We start from the raw sequence: 17046 nt of genomic DNA, 5'->3' as shown, positions 1-17046 counted from the left end.
GGTTACAATAGATACAGTTATTGCACATTTTATAGGTTTTGCTCAGTTAGTCTCTCTGGTTAACTTTTAAATGACGAGTAACATAGGAAACAACATTTTTGTGACATTTAATAGTCAAATGTGAATGAGAACATATAGTTTATATTACGATCTTTCCGTAATTATTTTCTTATTTCATCTTTTATCAGTTCTGTTTAAGTTGAAATATCAGAGCTTTCATCCATGCAGTATTTTAAGCAATATCGTGTGACCACGGCATAGAGTCCGATAGTACATAAATCCGAAACTTCATTAATAATAAAATCTTTCAGCGTTTATTATGGAGTCAAAACGGATATATTTTTTGCAGTAAAAAATGTATACCTTATTCATACTAGTGTATATATATATATATATATATATATATATATATATATATATATATATATATATATATATATATATATATATATATTTGTTTCAAGGTAGTATGAATTCATTTGGCATGATTATGCAATAATTGATTAGTATAAACATGTACCCATACCTGGGGTATTAGGTTAGTAACTTGGTAATTTAAATGTTTGTATTCAATACTCCATCAGTCTTGCCCAGACAAGAGTTAAATTTTGTTTTATTGCAATGATAATAAAGTTCAATTTTCAGTTACACGTCAAGGTCACATGGGCACAGTAGTTTCTATTGGAAGTGTCCGATTGCATTGCTTTGACATATCCGACAGCATTTCGTATTAGTCGACTAAGGAAGGGAACCTTTTTGACGATACTCACTTAAAAGTGGCAGTGTACATAAAATACAAACTTTGTATTTTCAGGTTTTTCTCTTTTTAATAGTTAAAAAACATTAGAAATAATGACTAGAAAAAACATCGCTAGTTCAGTAGTAAAACGCATGTTTTCAATGTTTCGGTTATAAATAATCAGAACATTGCAACAATTAAAACAGGTATATGATTGTATATTTTTTAATAGATGCAGTTCTCAAGTTATATGGTACGTGTAAAAATGAAATGGTTGAATCACACTAGTAGTTTGTGCAGTCTGACGTAGAGTGCGCTGATATACTGTATAAACATTAAATTTTCTGCCTTCTTTTCTGAGCATCAAGTTAGTGTGTGAGGAAGATGTTTTTTTAGGGTTTAACGCAATGTTTCAGCATAATGTGAAGAAGTATTGTATGCCATATTAATGTGATAGTTTAGAATAGTATAGTTTTTCATTACATCGTGTGTGAATAAATATATATCGATTACGTTTTCTATATTGTGTTACATTGTTCTTAGCAACGCTCGTAATTTAATCTGACTATTGTAATATAGAGAAGAAATAAATGCAATTATACATTAAAGTCTCCATGACTTTCTGTCTTGAAGGATAAACATCAGAGACAGTTATTTGAGAACCCTTTTGCAACGTAAGCGTTTTGCTGGATCGAACTCAAAAAGGGACTAGTTTGTACAAGCAAAGAACCTTAAGCGTCAAACCCAACTCTTTCCCAAGTTCTTAAGTGACGTAGGATATAGCGTGTGGTAGTTATTGCAACATAATCGATCATATATGATTCGATACATGGGACGGTTGACATTGACATATTGTGTGTATGAATCAGGGATTGAACATGATTTTATTGCAGCTTTATCATGCCATTTCCACAGTAATGTGTACACATTTTTCTCGGTGTAGCCAAAAGTTATCAAACATTAAGAACTGCTGGGAAAAAAAGAAAGGTTATAAAAAGAAGTGGACAAATTAAATCAGCATGAGAAAGAGAAAAAGAGAAATTCGTCATAGCCATATATACAACATTTGCATTTTTTTAAAAAGCCCACACACGCTATGGTAAATTGTAGGAAGAACAAAAGTATTATTATAACAAATGAATATGAATCCTAACATATTGCACATGGAAATAGTTCGCTAGCATGTAGGCCGACTGCTCCGGTGGCCTAATGGTTAGAGAGCTCGCATCGGATGCGGGAGGTGGCAGGTTCGAAACCCCAGCTGAGTCATTCCAAAGACATACAAATGGTACTAACAGCTGCCTCGCTATGCGTTCAGCATTGAAATGTTAGTGTCCGGACTGGCATGCCTGGTGTTAGAATACTGTGACAGGTGAGGCATGATGCTACATGACTCCGGGATGACGTCCAAGTACTAAATATCACTATAAACTGTCACACTAAAGACATCGTAGCGATATGACTGAAAAAGTGTTAAAGCTATGTTATAAATCCAAATCACACACACACACACACACACACACACACACTAATGTAGGCATATAGATGAAGGTAAAAAATACATGACAATAACTTATGGGAGACCAGAAACCAATGGAAATTTAGAATATTAATAAAAGCACTATAGAAGAAAACCTTATTCTGAAGTATCATCTGCGACCGTAATGCCAATATTTACATACTGGCATATCATCTGTGAGCAGAAATTCCGTGACTTTGTATGCAAAACGTCCGCGCCCATTCCGTTACTTTCGGACGTGACTCGCGCTGGTGAAATGCATTTTAAAAATGTTGACATCCTTAACACGGCACAACCTAAATTAAATTACCACTGTCCTAGGTGAAATTGAGATCTGTAATCAAACGGAAGCTTTGCTAAAACTAAGATTTTAAACCTGTCGTGTTTCCAGAAAACACAATTTTCATTAATCCTTAAAACATTACTTATTTAAAAGTATCCCTTGGACAGTTTAGATTACAGTGATTAAAATAAAAGAGGTCAATGTTTCACATGAACTGACTGACAAGCTAAATAGGGGTGGGAGACTATTGACCCAACCCCCTTGCGAGTGTCGATGGGACGTGTCATTTCGCCCTGTGATACGCCTTATTATTCCCCCAGGACAAGCCCCATTTCATATTCTGGTCAGCTCTGGGTAAACTGCAAAATAGATAAAGTGTTGATTTAAGTACACAAACAATAAAGCCATTGAGACTAATTAACATATAATTCTTATCCTTGCATTTATCTTGTGAAAAGGACTGCTTTTCGGACATGCTTCAAATAAACCATGTTCTACAGTAGTCCAATAAAAGAACTACAAATCTTGAGTGTCCAAAGAAATAAGATACAAATCTTGAGTAAACCAAGCAAATAAAATAAATACAACTGCTGGGAAAAAAGAAATGTTATAAAAAGAAGTGGACAAATTAAATCAACATGAGAAAGAGAAAAAGAGAAATTCATCATAGCCATATATACAATATTTGCATTTTTTTAAAAGCCCACACACGCTATGGTAAATTGTAGGAAGAACAAAAGTATTATTATAACAAATGAATATGAATCCTAACATATTGCACATGGAAATAGTTCGCTAGCATGTAGGCCGACTGCTCCGGTGGCCTAATGGTTAGAGAGCTCGCATCAGATGCGGGAGGTGGCAGGTTCGAAACCCCAGCTGAGTCATTCCAAAAACATACAAATGGTACTAACAGCTGCCTCGCTATGCGTTCAGCATTGAAATGTTCGTGTTCAGACTGGTATGCCTGTTGTTAGAATACTGTGACAGGTGAGGCATGATGCTACATGACTCCGGGATGATGTCCAAGTACTAAACATCACTATAAACTGTCACACTAAAGACATCGTAGCGATATGACTGAAAAAGTGTTAAAGCTATGTTATAAATCCAAATCACACACACACACACACACACACACACACACACACACACACACACTAATGTAGGCATATAGATGAAGGTAAGAAATACATGACAATAACTTATGGGAGACCAGAAACCAATGGAAATTTAGAATATTAATAAAAGCACTATAGAAGAAAACTTTATTCTGAAGTATCATCTGCGACCGTAATGCCAATATTTACATACTGGCATATCATCTGTGAGCTGAAATTCCGTGACTTCGTACGCAAAACTTCCGCGCCTATTCCGTTACTTTCGGGATGTGACTCGCGCTGGTGAAATGCATTTTAAAAATGTTGACATACATGCCTTAACACGGCACAATCTAAATTAAATTACCACTGTCCTAGGTGAAATTCAGATCTGTAATCAAACGGAAGCTTTGCTAAAACTAAGATTTTAAACCTGTCGTGTTTCCAGAAAACACAATTTTCATTAATCCTCAAAACATTACTTATTTAAAAGTATCCCTTGGACAGTTTAGATTACAGTGATTAAAATAAAAGAGGTCAAAGTTTCACATGAACTGGCTGACAAGCTAAATAGGGGTGGGAGACTACTGACCCAACCCCCTTGTGAGTGTCGATGGGACGTGTCATTTCTCCCTGTGATACGCCTTATTATTCCCCCAGGACAAGCCCCATTTCATATTCTGGTCAGCTCTGGGTAAACTGCAAAATAGATAAAGTGTTGATTTAAGTACACAAACAATAAAGCCATTGAGACTAATTAACATATAATTCTTATCCTTGCATTTATCTTGTGAAAAGGACTGCTCTTCGGACATACTTCAAATAAACCATGTTCTACAATTTGTGTACGTAAGCACCAGCAATATATTGCCAAATAAACGATGCCTTTTTTTCTTGTAACTTACTGTGCGTAGACTTCATTTTAACAGTTCAAATCTGCAGTATCACAAGTTACCGAACATGTGGTAGCTGTTTGTCCCACGTTTTATGCCTACCTTTGTTCCGCAGGTTTAAGTCTTAATGCATTTAACACTGTTTACTGGTATATTTTGTTTTATTCCTTCATTTAATTTAATCATAGTAATTAAACTGTACATATACCTTAGAGGAATGTCGGATGTTAACTGGCTGAGTTTTTTTTTTGGCGGAAATGGAGATGCGATTTTGTTTGCAGAGAAAATTTCACAGCATTCGCAGTGATCATTCATTTAACCTAATTTGTGACAATTTTATTCTTTTAATTCTTTCATACTATAGTATTGTTGTAGTTGTTTGAAAACATCATTATACACAACTATATTTTAATAGGGACTACTGTTTCATCTTAACGTTATATTGACTAAAGAAACAAAACTGTCGTGTGATATTAATTATTTCCTCCAGTGCCGGATTTAGACGTGTGTGTGTGTGTGTGTGTGTGTGTGTGTGTAAGATTTGGATTTTTAACGTAGATTTAACAATTTTTCAGTCATATCGCTACAATGGTTGCAGTGTGGCAATTTAGTTTAGACATAGCGAGACCCTAAGCAATGGGAAGCTGTATATAATAAAACTAAGAGGCCCCTTCAGACAGTAGGGCCCTAAGCTGTAGCTTGTTTAGCGTGGGATTATTATACGACTATCACAATCAATCTAGTTCCTATAAGGTTATCTGCGCTGTGTAGTATTCAGATGTACAATAGTTAGTTTGTTGTAAAACATTTACAAATTATTGAGTAATTTTTTAATGAACCCAGAAATGTTGAAGTTGACTCTGGAGAGGCGTTGGAGGAGCGAACCATGGAGCCGGGAACTTGCTGATAAAAAGCGACGGGTGCATATTCAGCACGTGTATTGCAAGGAAATCAAAATACTACTCACTCAACGGACGTACAACAAAATAACATGTATGTGGACATTAAACATCACTGTACCGAAAATATATCAACACAATACTAAACACAACCAAACATCACTAACATAAACAATGGTTTACACCATGCTATTTCTTTCATGTCTAATCGAAAAACAATAATGACAGACTGCATCCATATTGTATGTAAGGGGTGTACTCGTTCTTGTTTTCAACACCTACTTGATCAACCACTGCAACAAAGTATGTTGGACTGTACTCAGGATTTTGTAGTTTATTTCCTTGGACTGTACTCAATGTTTGTAGTTTATTTCCTTGGACTGTACCAAAGATTTGTGTTTTATTTTCTTGCTCTATACTCAAGATTTGTAAAAAATTTCTAGGACTGTACTCAAGATTTGTAGTTCATTTCTTGTACTGTATTCAAGATTTGTGGTTTATTTCCTTGGACTGTACTCAAGATTTGTAGCTTCTTTTCTTGGATTGTACTCAAGATTTGTACTTTTGTTCCTTGGACTGTACTCAAGACCTTTAGCTGATTTCTTTGGACTATACTCTGGATTTGTGGTTTATTTTGTTGGACTACTTATGATTTGTAGTTTATTGCCTCGGACTGTACTCAAGGTTTGTTGCATATTTCGTTGGACTACTCAAAATTTGTAGTTTATTTCCTTGGACTGTACACAAGATGTGTTGCTTATTTCGTTGGACTACTCAAGATTTGTGGTTTATTTCGTTGGACTGCTCAAGATTTGTACTTTATTTCCTTGTACTGTATTCAAGAATTGTATTTCTATATCTTGGACTGCTCAAGATTTGTAGTTTAGTTCCTTGGACTGTATTCAAGAATTGTAGTTTTATTTCTTGGACTACTCAAGATTTGTAGTTTAGTTCATTGGACCGTACTCACGATTTGTAGTTTTTTGTTTGTTGGACTACTCAAGATTTGTGGGTTCTTTCGTTGGACTACTCAAGATTTGTAGTCTATTTCCTTGGACTGTACCCAAGATTTGTGGTTCATGTTGTTGGATTACTCAATATTTGTAGTTTATTTCCTTGGATTGCACTCAAGATTTATGTTTTATTTCGTTAGACTACTCATGATTTGTAGTTTATTTCCTTGGACTATGCTCAATAGTTGTGGAGTCTTCGTTGGACTGCTCATGATTTGTAGTTTATGTCCTTGGACTGCTCAAGATTTGTAATTTATTTTATTTGCTTGGATTACTCAAGATTTGTATCTTATTTCCTTGGACTACTCACGATTTGTAGTTTTTTTATTGGACTACTCAAAAGTTGTATTTTATTTCCTTGGATTGTACGCAAGCTATATAGTTTATGTAATGTCGCTCTACTTTTGGCTTGTGGTTTATCTGATGCATTATCTGTGACACAAGTCTAAACCTTTTTTTCAGAGAAAAACCCGAAATATTCAGAATATAATATTCGAGATGTCTAGACTGACTTAAACCTAGGCATATCATGATTTTGAAATTCAATCATGTAGCAAATTATCATTTACGTTCAGTACTTAAGTATCAATTTATATTTTATTCCGTTAAATCGTGAATGTTAGGAAAATAATTTGAAACACTAGACGCTCACAATACATATTATGTTACAAACACTTAGTTTAATTACTTACACACACGATCGCACACACACCTCACACCAGACTGAGATGGCATATTTGTTTTCACCGTAAATGTGACACAAGAAAAAAAAACAATCTTCAGATTGTGACAGATTGTTCGATGCAGTAGAAGCCTGTTTTGGGTAATATGGATAGTTACATATATGTTACTTAATCAATCTGATATAAAACAAATGTAAAGATAACGAGGTTGAAAAAAGTCTCATATCTCAGTGCAATAAATATATGATTGGATTGAAAAATATAATTTGTTTTCTGGCAAACTGTATCTCATACTCACATGAATATACATTTAATATCGATAGATTTGTTGATGTTATCATATATTATTAACAAAGACGAGAAAGAAGAATAGGAGGAGGCAGAAAATAATAGTTATTGACAAAGACGAAGATAATAGTAACCACTTATTAGTTTTGGTCTCTTTTATTGTGTTTGCATTTTAGATATCTTCATCTTTTCAACTAGCTATTAAGCCTATTAGATTCATTAAATTTCACTGTAATATGTAGCTATTAATGACTTTATGATTTGCACCGTATTTCAAGGTTGGAAATGTAGCTGAACTTGTTCGGGTTACAAAGAAAAAACGGTATTTGCACATCAGACGCGGTAATTTGATGAAGATATTTATCTTTCTGTGTATCATTGTCATATTCATCTCAAACATTTTGATTCTGCATTCCGTTTCATTTTCATCACTAAAATACACAATATCATATAGGAAATAGTATCACACCTTATCATGTAAGAGTAAAAAATCTATAAGAATGAACAACAAACACGTCATACATAAATAATTCGTATTCCATGTATATTCGTATATTATTGACTTGTAGTAGGATTGGCAGGGCAATACACGTTTATTTTATGCAGTCTGCTTGAGGAAAAACAGTATTGGACTGTATTGGGTGACTCAGTTGCACGCCAAGCGCTACGATGTGTCTCATTCTCTGAACAAAATGCTAATTTGGTGTCGGACTGTATCGAAAACAAAATAATCATTTGTTCGCAGAATGGATTTATTCTAATTGTGAACACTATCTCTCGCAAGGACCTTGATACTCACATTTAAGGTTTGTACAATTTTTTCCAAAGTGACATAATTTTGTTTTGATTGCTGTTACAGCACTTCCTGCGAGCACCATAAGAGAAGCAAAAAACTATCACTTACCCAGTTGTACTTGAGATGTAAATGAGTGTCAAAATTTATCAGCAACAATTGTCCATCTAATTTATAACTACTCGCCTCTTTATCGTCAAAAACGCATGTTAAAATAACTCAGTTCATATATCTACTACTGGAAGTTTTGCATCGACAATATGATAGCTTAGGAGTTCATATCTACCTGACTTGATATTAAGCAATATATATGGAAGAAAAAATTAATGTTCTGCAGCGCTGTAACAGCCACGTAGGAAACAAAATATACTGTAATGATTACCATAAGTAGCGGTGGACATTCAAAAAAGTTTTTTGGGTGTGTGTGGTGGATGGTAGGGAATGTGTGGATCTGAAAACCAGATGGGGATCCAAGGGTCAAAACGCTCGCATGCACTTTTATTTCAAATATTTTAAGAAGGGTCATTCCAATTTATGCTTTATCTTTGTTTCTTAAGTTGTTTAGAGAAAAACTTACTCTACACTGTAAGCACACACACACACACACACACACACGCGCATATATATATATATATATATATATATATATATAGAGAGAGAGAGAGAGAGAGAGAGAGAGAGAGATTTTGTTCATTGTGTGATACGCACGATAATGCCTTCTTTGAGTTTTTTTTGTATAACTTTATTGGGGTAATGATAGCATAAATGTAAAATAGATACGTAGTTACACGTTGTATAATTGTCAAGCAACGTTTTCTTCTTTCTCTCCGTCTCCTATTATATATCTTGTTTATTTGTTTTGCCGTCTTTTAAAGATGTAGGAGTTAATACTTTCTGTGAGTTTTTGTGTTTAGTGTTTGTTTTGTGTATGTAATATTTATTTCCATGAGGCAGAGCTTTCATAGATATAGAAACTTTGGGAAATTATCTTGTATTTGTGCTGTTATTAATATGTTTATATCCTTACTATATATTCATTATGTAGTCATTCATTAGCTGCCTGCAGATGATAATGCACGACAAACCTGACTGACAATCATGGCTAAGTATAACAAGCAAATCTGTGTTAAGGCGTTCTTGCCTAATGTGACATTCTTATGCGTGCCCTAAGGTTCAATTACATCATATGTTAGTGATTGTAAACTGAATCTGATCATTTAACAAACGACAGCTTCTGAAGTATTGTTAGGCTTAAAGGTCACCCCCAAACTTGAGGGATCTCTCATAATATCATAATACAGGATGTTGACCCTAAATACATATTATGAGTTTCCAATTTAGAATTAAACTTTGAAACTTTTGAATTCAGAATTAAACCATGTTAATCACAGTCAACAAGAACTGTTTGGATGTACTGTAACAACCCAAAGGGTTCACCTGACAAGTGATGTCAAACCCTGACGCGATTCTACTCAAAGTCATAAGTTTCCTTTAATTTCAAAAACTTTTATACAACTACTATTGTAATTTGGAAAGTTCAACATGTCCATTTTATAAATGATTTTACTCTGCTTAATACAATAACACAGATCTCACAACTTCCCAATTCTCTATCAACCGCACAACGGCATGTTTTTCTTCATTAACTTTCCGCAACGTTCTGTCAACATTTCACGCCGAAAACTATAATATTCAACTAAATACAACAGGGAACTATCTGTACTACGCCACCTTAGGCCAGTCACATCATTGTTTTCAAACCGCATTTCGCCTGTAACTTTGCATCACATTTACCACTATGGCAACAATAAACGGCACCTGCCGACGACGGAACAGTTCCCTCTCGTTTATTTCATTGTGTAATTTACCAGTCTCCAATCATAAATACTACACCTGGAGTCACATAATCATTATACACAACTATATTTTAATAGGGACTACTGAACGCCATGGAAACTCATGCGGCTTTGACCTGAATTTACCAAAAGTAAACTATGGCATCATGGAAACTCACTAAAACGTTACTGCATGACGTTTGCTCCCAGTAACTGGATAATTATTTCGGTCTGAATTTTTTTCCCAGGACCGACTTCCTATAATCAAACAAGTAATCACAAACATCTAAGAAATCCTTAAAATGAAGCGCTTTAAACATACTCAGATGTGTTAAGTACGTTGTTTCAAATGTATTGCATTTATTGCACATTCCTTGTTTTGAGCTTGGCATCGATACGTTTCTTGCAATTTTTATATATTTGAAGAAGTCCTATAGAATTGCAAATGTGAATTTATTGGAATGTTTGGGACCGTAATATTACAATTACAAAGATATATATAGTAATATTGACAGATGGAAGTCACAAGAACGTCAGTTCTAGCCACAAATCCAGATCAGTACTTGTTTTAACTGATCAAAGTTTCTGCATTAGTCAAATAATAGGGAACACGACTTAAATAGCTGGATTTGTTTTAAGCCCTTGTTACCACTCTCAACGTATCCAGAATTGTCAGCTGTATATCAAGATGGAGCATTGACTTTCCTTTTCTTTTGTATGTGCAATCGATACATTTAACTCTATGGCCATGTCTTGGTCTTAGTGGCTGATAAGTACAGTTGCATTCCACATCTACCATTCCCAGTGTACGTTCACAATGTGCATTGCTGGGAAATATTTCCAAAAGCTAGTCAAGGAACGAGGCCTCTTATGTAACAAATATATACTTATTTTCAGTTTCAACATTTTAAATAATCGTCAAGCGCGTCAAAAAGACGGGATAATGACCAAACATTTGCATTATCGAAAACATGTATCGGTATTTATGTTTATAAATAGATATGCTTCCCAATATATTAGTTAAAGTGTGTCAAGTGGTAAGTAAACATGACTGCTTTGTTAACACTGTTCCTTGCCTTATATTCTTTCACTGCATAACTGCATTGTAAATGGAGACGAAACATAGTAATGTTAGATTTCATTAAAGTTATTGTTTTGTACTTTTAGTGTACAAGTTTTACTTGAGTATGGTACGTGAAGTATTATAAGTGTTTTGTCGAATACACAGAGAAACATAAAGGTGCACGCCTTTCTGTATGCTTGTGATAAATGTATTGTTCATTAAGAAAACGTAACCTGTCATTGATACAACTCAGGCTTATTAATGTTTCCATTCGATGGTTCAAAAAAGTACTTGTCCAAATGTTACCGACATCTTAATTTGAGCAACAGCGCAAGCCTTATCAATCTTTTCGTGACTTACAGTGCCCCTTTGATTATTGATGTTAACGATATAGTGTTGTGTTGTTCTCAGCAATCATTTAAATACAAATATACATTGCAAACTCGATTAAATGAAACAAAATAGTCAAAGCATCACGACAATAAATAAATAAATAAATAATATATAAATAAATAAATTAAAAAGAACAAAAATATACAGGTTAATAGACCTAAGGCGTATGGAAAATGATTTCTTTTCAACACACGTTTATTGTCCAGTGATATTTATATTTAGACCCATTCACAAAACTGGTGCGATTAATACATCCATTACAGATGTTTAGATATTGTTCAGAACTCGAGAGGAAAAGTTCAAACAAGAAGGCGATCATTCAGGGTTTTATGTCTTTCATTAGTGCTCAATGGACCGTTTGAAAATAGGATTGTATGTACTTTATTCAGATATAATCAGTCACTATATGATACGACATTTGGCAGGGTTGACAATACCATATTGTATTGTCAAAATATGGACAGGCAGGTATGGTACACGAGTTGTTGTAGCTTATTGACGTAGTATTAAACACAGATACATTCTGAACACTTTTTGGGTTAAAACAAATCCAACATACAAAACATAAAGAACAACTGTGCAGACAAATAAAACAATTAAAGAGGAAAAATGAACAAAGGGGACAAAAATGTAAGGACGTGCAAATACTATCGATTTCTTCCCACACATAACACTGAAAATATATATGTCTCATTAATGAAATTAGGAACAGATGTTAGAAAGTTAATACTGTGCTGTGGAGTTTGATTTTATTTATGAAGTAGAGATTAAGTTAATATTAATTTTTTGAGTTATTTTTAAATTAAAGTAGTCCGCATCTTCGTGAACAGATGTGGAGTTACAAAACTGGAATTTGGTGAAGCATGTCAGGTTTAGTCAGAGTTCCAGCAAATATATGCTAGCCTAAAAAATGACACGAATGCTGTAGTCTGTATAAAGGCTGAGTAAAATTGTCATCGAATCCTTATAGACATGGTGTGGAGGTTTACATTTCAAAAGGGTTTGTCTTAGGAAAATATTACCTTTCTGAAGAGACACCTACGTAACGTGAAGGTAGAGGTTAAATGATTTTAAGAAAATAATTACGAGTTATGCATTCTCCATACCGTGAATATGCTAGTAATAAAAGATGCAAGTGGGTCATGTTAACATGAATATGGACAACATTGCAAATTTACAGTTCAAGATTCTAAATGCATAATTAAATAAAAGGTTGCAGCTGTCTACAACTACGTTAACCTGTTTCCAGCATTACTACTATTTTGATCAATGTTGCCCCGTTGCCAAATATGTTGTCACGTTTCCAACAATGTTGGCCTTTTGCTAGCTACTCCGCATTACTGCCAACTACAAATAAACCTAATTGGGTAGAGTATTATACTGAACAAACGTTAATAATAATAATAATATTAATAATAAAATATATATAAGATTAGTCATAACCAGCGTAGAAAAGAAATACACCCTGATAATTATGGCTAAAAGCCATTTAAAAACTCACAGTATATTATATGGTCTTTAGCAAAGTAGCAGAATTGTATATAAATCAACAATGTCTTTTTTATTAAAAAAATCAGCAAATAATTTATTTCCTTTGATTACAAGGTGAAAGACGTGAAAGAACTTACGGTATTGGGAATTAAATCTTAAATAACCATAAAAGTTCTAACACAAGCCCATATGATTAAAGTTCTGAATACACGTTAGTGGTATTGTTATGTATATCTATATTTTTGAACTCATGGGACACGATTTTATTTAATTTTTGTAAGTTTCATTCATGGATGTAAAGTGTATAGAATATCATTTGTCATCAATTGTATACGTGGCCTGGCTCTATTAAGGACGCTAATATAGTATATACAGAGATTTATACTTAAGTGTTGACAATTAATAATTAATAATATTAATAGTAAAACGTAAAATGACGCCTATCTCGCAGTTTCTCAGTGACTGATGAAATGCATACGTTTCCTTAATACTTTTGCAACTCCATTTGTAACTTTGATAATTAAATTGTTCGCTAACTTTTGTAAAACTTGCTCGGTTTGATTCTTTTCTGTTACATAATTAGCATTTTGTGAAAAGATCAATGTATTACCCACTTCAAAATTTCATTCTTGAAGTTTCCAAATCTTTACATGATAACATATTTGTTATAATTAGACGGTCTGTCATTAAACGTATAGCATAAAATGTGGTAAACAGCAGTTAGGCATGGGGAATTTCCAATGGAATCATACTGAGATAAACCTGTTTAGAAAATCAAAATCAATGATTCGGGTCAGGTAGAAAATGAACACGATATTTGGACAACATCTAGTATAAAATACAATTATCCAGATCACATAATGAATACAAGAAAATAACAAATAGTGTAAATTAAATATACACAAGAATGTATGTACAACTTTATATTTCTACATAGATTATGAATGTGAAATACATATTTGATATTTTGTATAAAAGAAAAGGCCCATATACTGTGTTTTGTTTAAGACCCAACACACGATCAAAATACTTGTTTACATCATATTACATTATACATATAGTTATTATTGAAATCCAAGGCGTTGCATAGTTTATAATTCAGCTCAAGTTGGTATGTATTCTGGCAGCATATATAAAACAAAAATAGAAAAAAACAAAATCAAACCCTGATCGGTATTTACAAGCGTTTGATTTAAGCGGATAGTCATATAAAGATTTAAATACAGTTCGCTGACAATTCAGCCTTAACATACTGGTGAGACTAGATCCACGCTGGAACCTGAATGATTAATCATGACTAAACCTTTTCTGTTTTGTGGTCTCCTTCATTATTTTCTTTTCTCAATTTCAGTTGATTCAGCAGTATATAAGACAGACAGAGCTGGAACAGCCACTAAAATATATCTGTTCTGCAACTTGAAAGTCCACAGAATTTCGTGTCGCATTTGACCTGCCCATCTTCGAAATGTTTACACCTATGAAACATCTCCCGGAAGGAAAGAACTGGACGTTAGACGAACTGAACGACAGACAAGTGCAACTATTAATTCCAGTAATTTCTTTTATTTCCATCGCTATGGTGGTCGGGACCATCGGCAATCTACTCGTTCTGTATGTTAATATCTTCATCTTTAGATATGGAAATTCGACTTACAGATATTTTATAATCCTTCTCGCTTTCACTGATGTCTCATTTTGCATAATAGGTGATACGTTTATCTTAGGTGTTTTACACCGTCCCTACAAGTTCACAAACATACTGGCTTGCAAGAGTCTCCGAACATTTTGTTATTTCAATGCTTTGGTGTCAGCAATGATTCTCTCTGTGATTGCTTTCGATAGATACAGAAGGATATGCAGACCACACGGAAACCAATTTTCAATAAGAAGGATCAAAATGATTGTTTTAATAATTATCGTTATAAGTTTCATTTTCTCTGTTCCTTGCTTTATCCTCTACGGAAGGAACACTGTACAGACGGGCATTGCAAATATCACCGGAATCCAATGTTTTCCAGATGATATACACAAGGATACTATATTTCCTATTGCCTACAGCCTGTTTCTCTATGCTGTTTTCATTACTTGCACAATAGCAATGTCTATCTTCTATACATTGTTATGGCGTCATATTAAAAAGCATACACATAAGTTGCGAATGAATGCTTTATCTTATCGTACCGAACCAAATGTGTACACTCCCACGACGATGGTCACATCTACAGAAATAACACAAACTCTACCCAGTATACTAGATGATTCAAACAATCAAACTCAACCCAAGATTATAGAGGATCCAAACGAAGCTGCTGATCCGGGAAGCTACAAAAAAGAACAAACCAAAGGGAACAAAGGCAAAGAAAATCCTGAAAAGGTCATACGAGTATCTAAGATGCTTTTTCTTGTCACCGCTGTCTTTATGATTAGCTACGCGCCATTTCTTTCTCTGGAATTACTGACGTTTATGGACGAACATATCATAGATAATTTAGACAATACAGTCACCGTGGTCTACCAGCTGTTCTGGAGAACATTTTCAATAAACTTCATGGTAAATCCATTTATTTACGGTGTCATGGATAGGAGGTTTCGATTGGAATGCAAAAAACTTGTGCTACAAAGAATAAGAGTTTAGAATTGTGTTGTGCACATCCTAAATATCTACTGCGGTGCCCCTATATATATATATATATATATATATATATATATATATATATATATATATATATATATATATATATATATATAATTTTAATTTTGTTTAATATCATCATTCATCAATTCATACGATGTGGGATCCAGGGAAAAACGCTGTCCTCTGTTTAACAATTGGTGTCAATTTGTAATTACACTTTTATGAGTCCCACTTGGGTTTAGTCATTATATCTGTATGTAAATTAATGTGCATAATTTGTATTGTTATGAATTTCTTGAATATTTGTGCTATCCATTTGTAATCATGCTCCACTTTGTAATGGTGTAATTTACGAACATGGACACGAGAGACACATTGTTAGACTGCAGGGGACAGTTTTTTGTGAACCAATTTAATGTCGCATACACCTATCATACATACAAGTTCATAAAACATACACGTATTAGCTACAAAAGGTCAATTGTCTTCAATAGGTATAATAAAGTACTGCATAAGAATATCTTTCACTTGACCTGACAATTGCACAGAATAACAAGAAGTTACATAACATTAATCACATCTATACATGAATTTGTCTTGTCCGAAGAATATATCTGGGATCACGTGATGCTCACACTGCAAATGCAAGCCTATCCAATGGCTGCTAATTTTGAAAATACATTGTGAACTTAATACCTTGATGAAATTCAAAATAGTGTCATCCAAGCAGTGTTTGAGATATTCCACTTTCCTTGAACCATCTTGCTATGGGTGGTTTGCAAGGTTTCCGTGCCGACTATTTGTGTTTTAATCGGTACGTAATTTGCAGTGACTATGGGACGTGTACAAGAGGCACGTCAGCTTCAGGAAGAACACAGGCCTGAAGCACATAATTCACAAATATATCGAATTCTTTACTTAATAAACAATACTAGCTCAAACAGTCACATCATAGCCAGAAGATCAGAAATTTGACCAGGGCCAATTTACGAAAGTGTGCCTTGCCACCTTAGGAGAGTAAAGCTTGAATATTGAATGACATTCCTAATTAGATCAATAGAAGAAGCAGTTGTTTAAACATTTTGCGTACAATTTCACAACTGTTGTTCTAATCAATTTGAAAACAAATGTCGCAATATTTTTTTAGCGATTATCCCACCTATTTATTTTGTTATTTGGACTTAAGCAGCATATGTAATATATATTCCTTCATTACGAATATCAGGTGCATGTATTCTAAGCAACCAGTGGCATGCATTTATGACTGTCAACAGCCGAATAGTCCACTTCTAATAAGGTTATAATGTACAATGCATGTTGTGGATGAATATATTGTCAAACACACATGCAATCATACTCACTCAACCATTCTCACTCCTCCAGCATCGATCAACTCTATCAATATATGAAAGGTTATGT

At 34.0% G+C, this 17046-nt stretch overlaps 1 protein-coding gene across 1 annotated transcript; it reads left to right on the top strand.

The window, feature by feature from the left end:
• Nucleotides 1-14457: 14457 nt before the first annotated feature.
• Nucleotides 14458-15627, top strand: LOC149784274 (putative G protein-coupled receptor C06G4.5). The gene has a single exon (XM_089933329.1). It carries the CDS (start codon nucleotides 14458-14460, stop codon nucleotides 15625-15627), a length of 1170 nt encoding a protein of 389 aa, XP_089789455.1.
• Nucleotides 15628-17046: the final 1419 nt, after the last annotated feature.

The sequence above is a fragment of the Sinohyriopsis cumingii genome, chromosome 14 (assembly GCF_028554795.1).
Source record: "Sinohyriopsis cumingii isolate HCF-2022 chromosome 14, ASM2855479v2, whole genome shotgun sequence".
NCBI lineage: Eukaryota > Metazoa > Mollusca > Bivalvia > Unionida > Unionidae > Sinohyriopsis > Sinohyriopsis cumingii.
Note: the sequence above shows the minus strand (reverse complement) of the source record. Positions and strands in the feature narration are given on the sequence as shown.

Excerpts from the sequence above, each read along its gene's own strand:
- LOC149784274 (XM_089933329.1), top strand. The coding sequence starts at position 14,458 with ATGTTTACACCTATGAAACATCTCCCGGAAGGAAAGAACTGGACGTTA.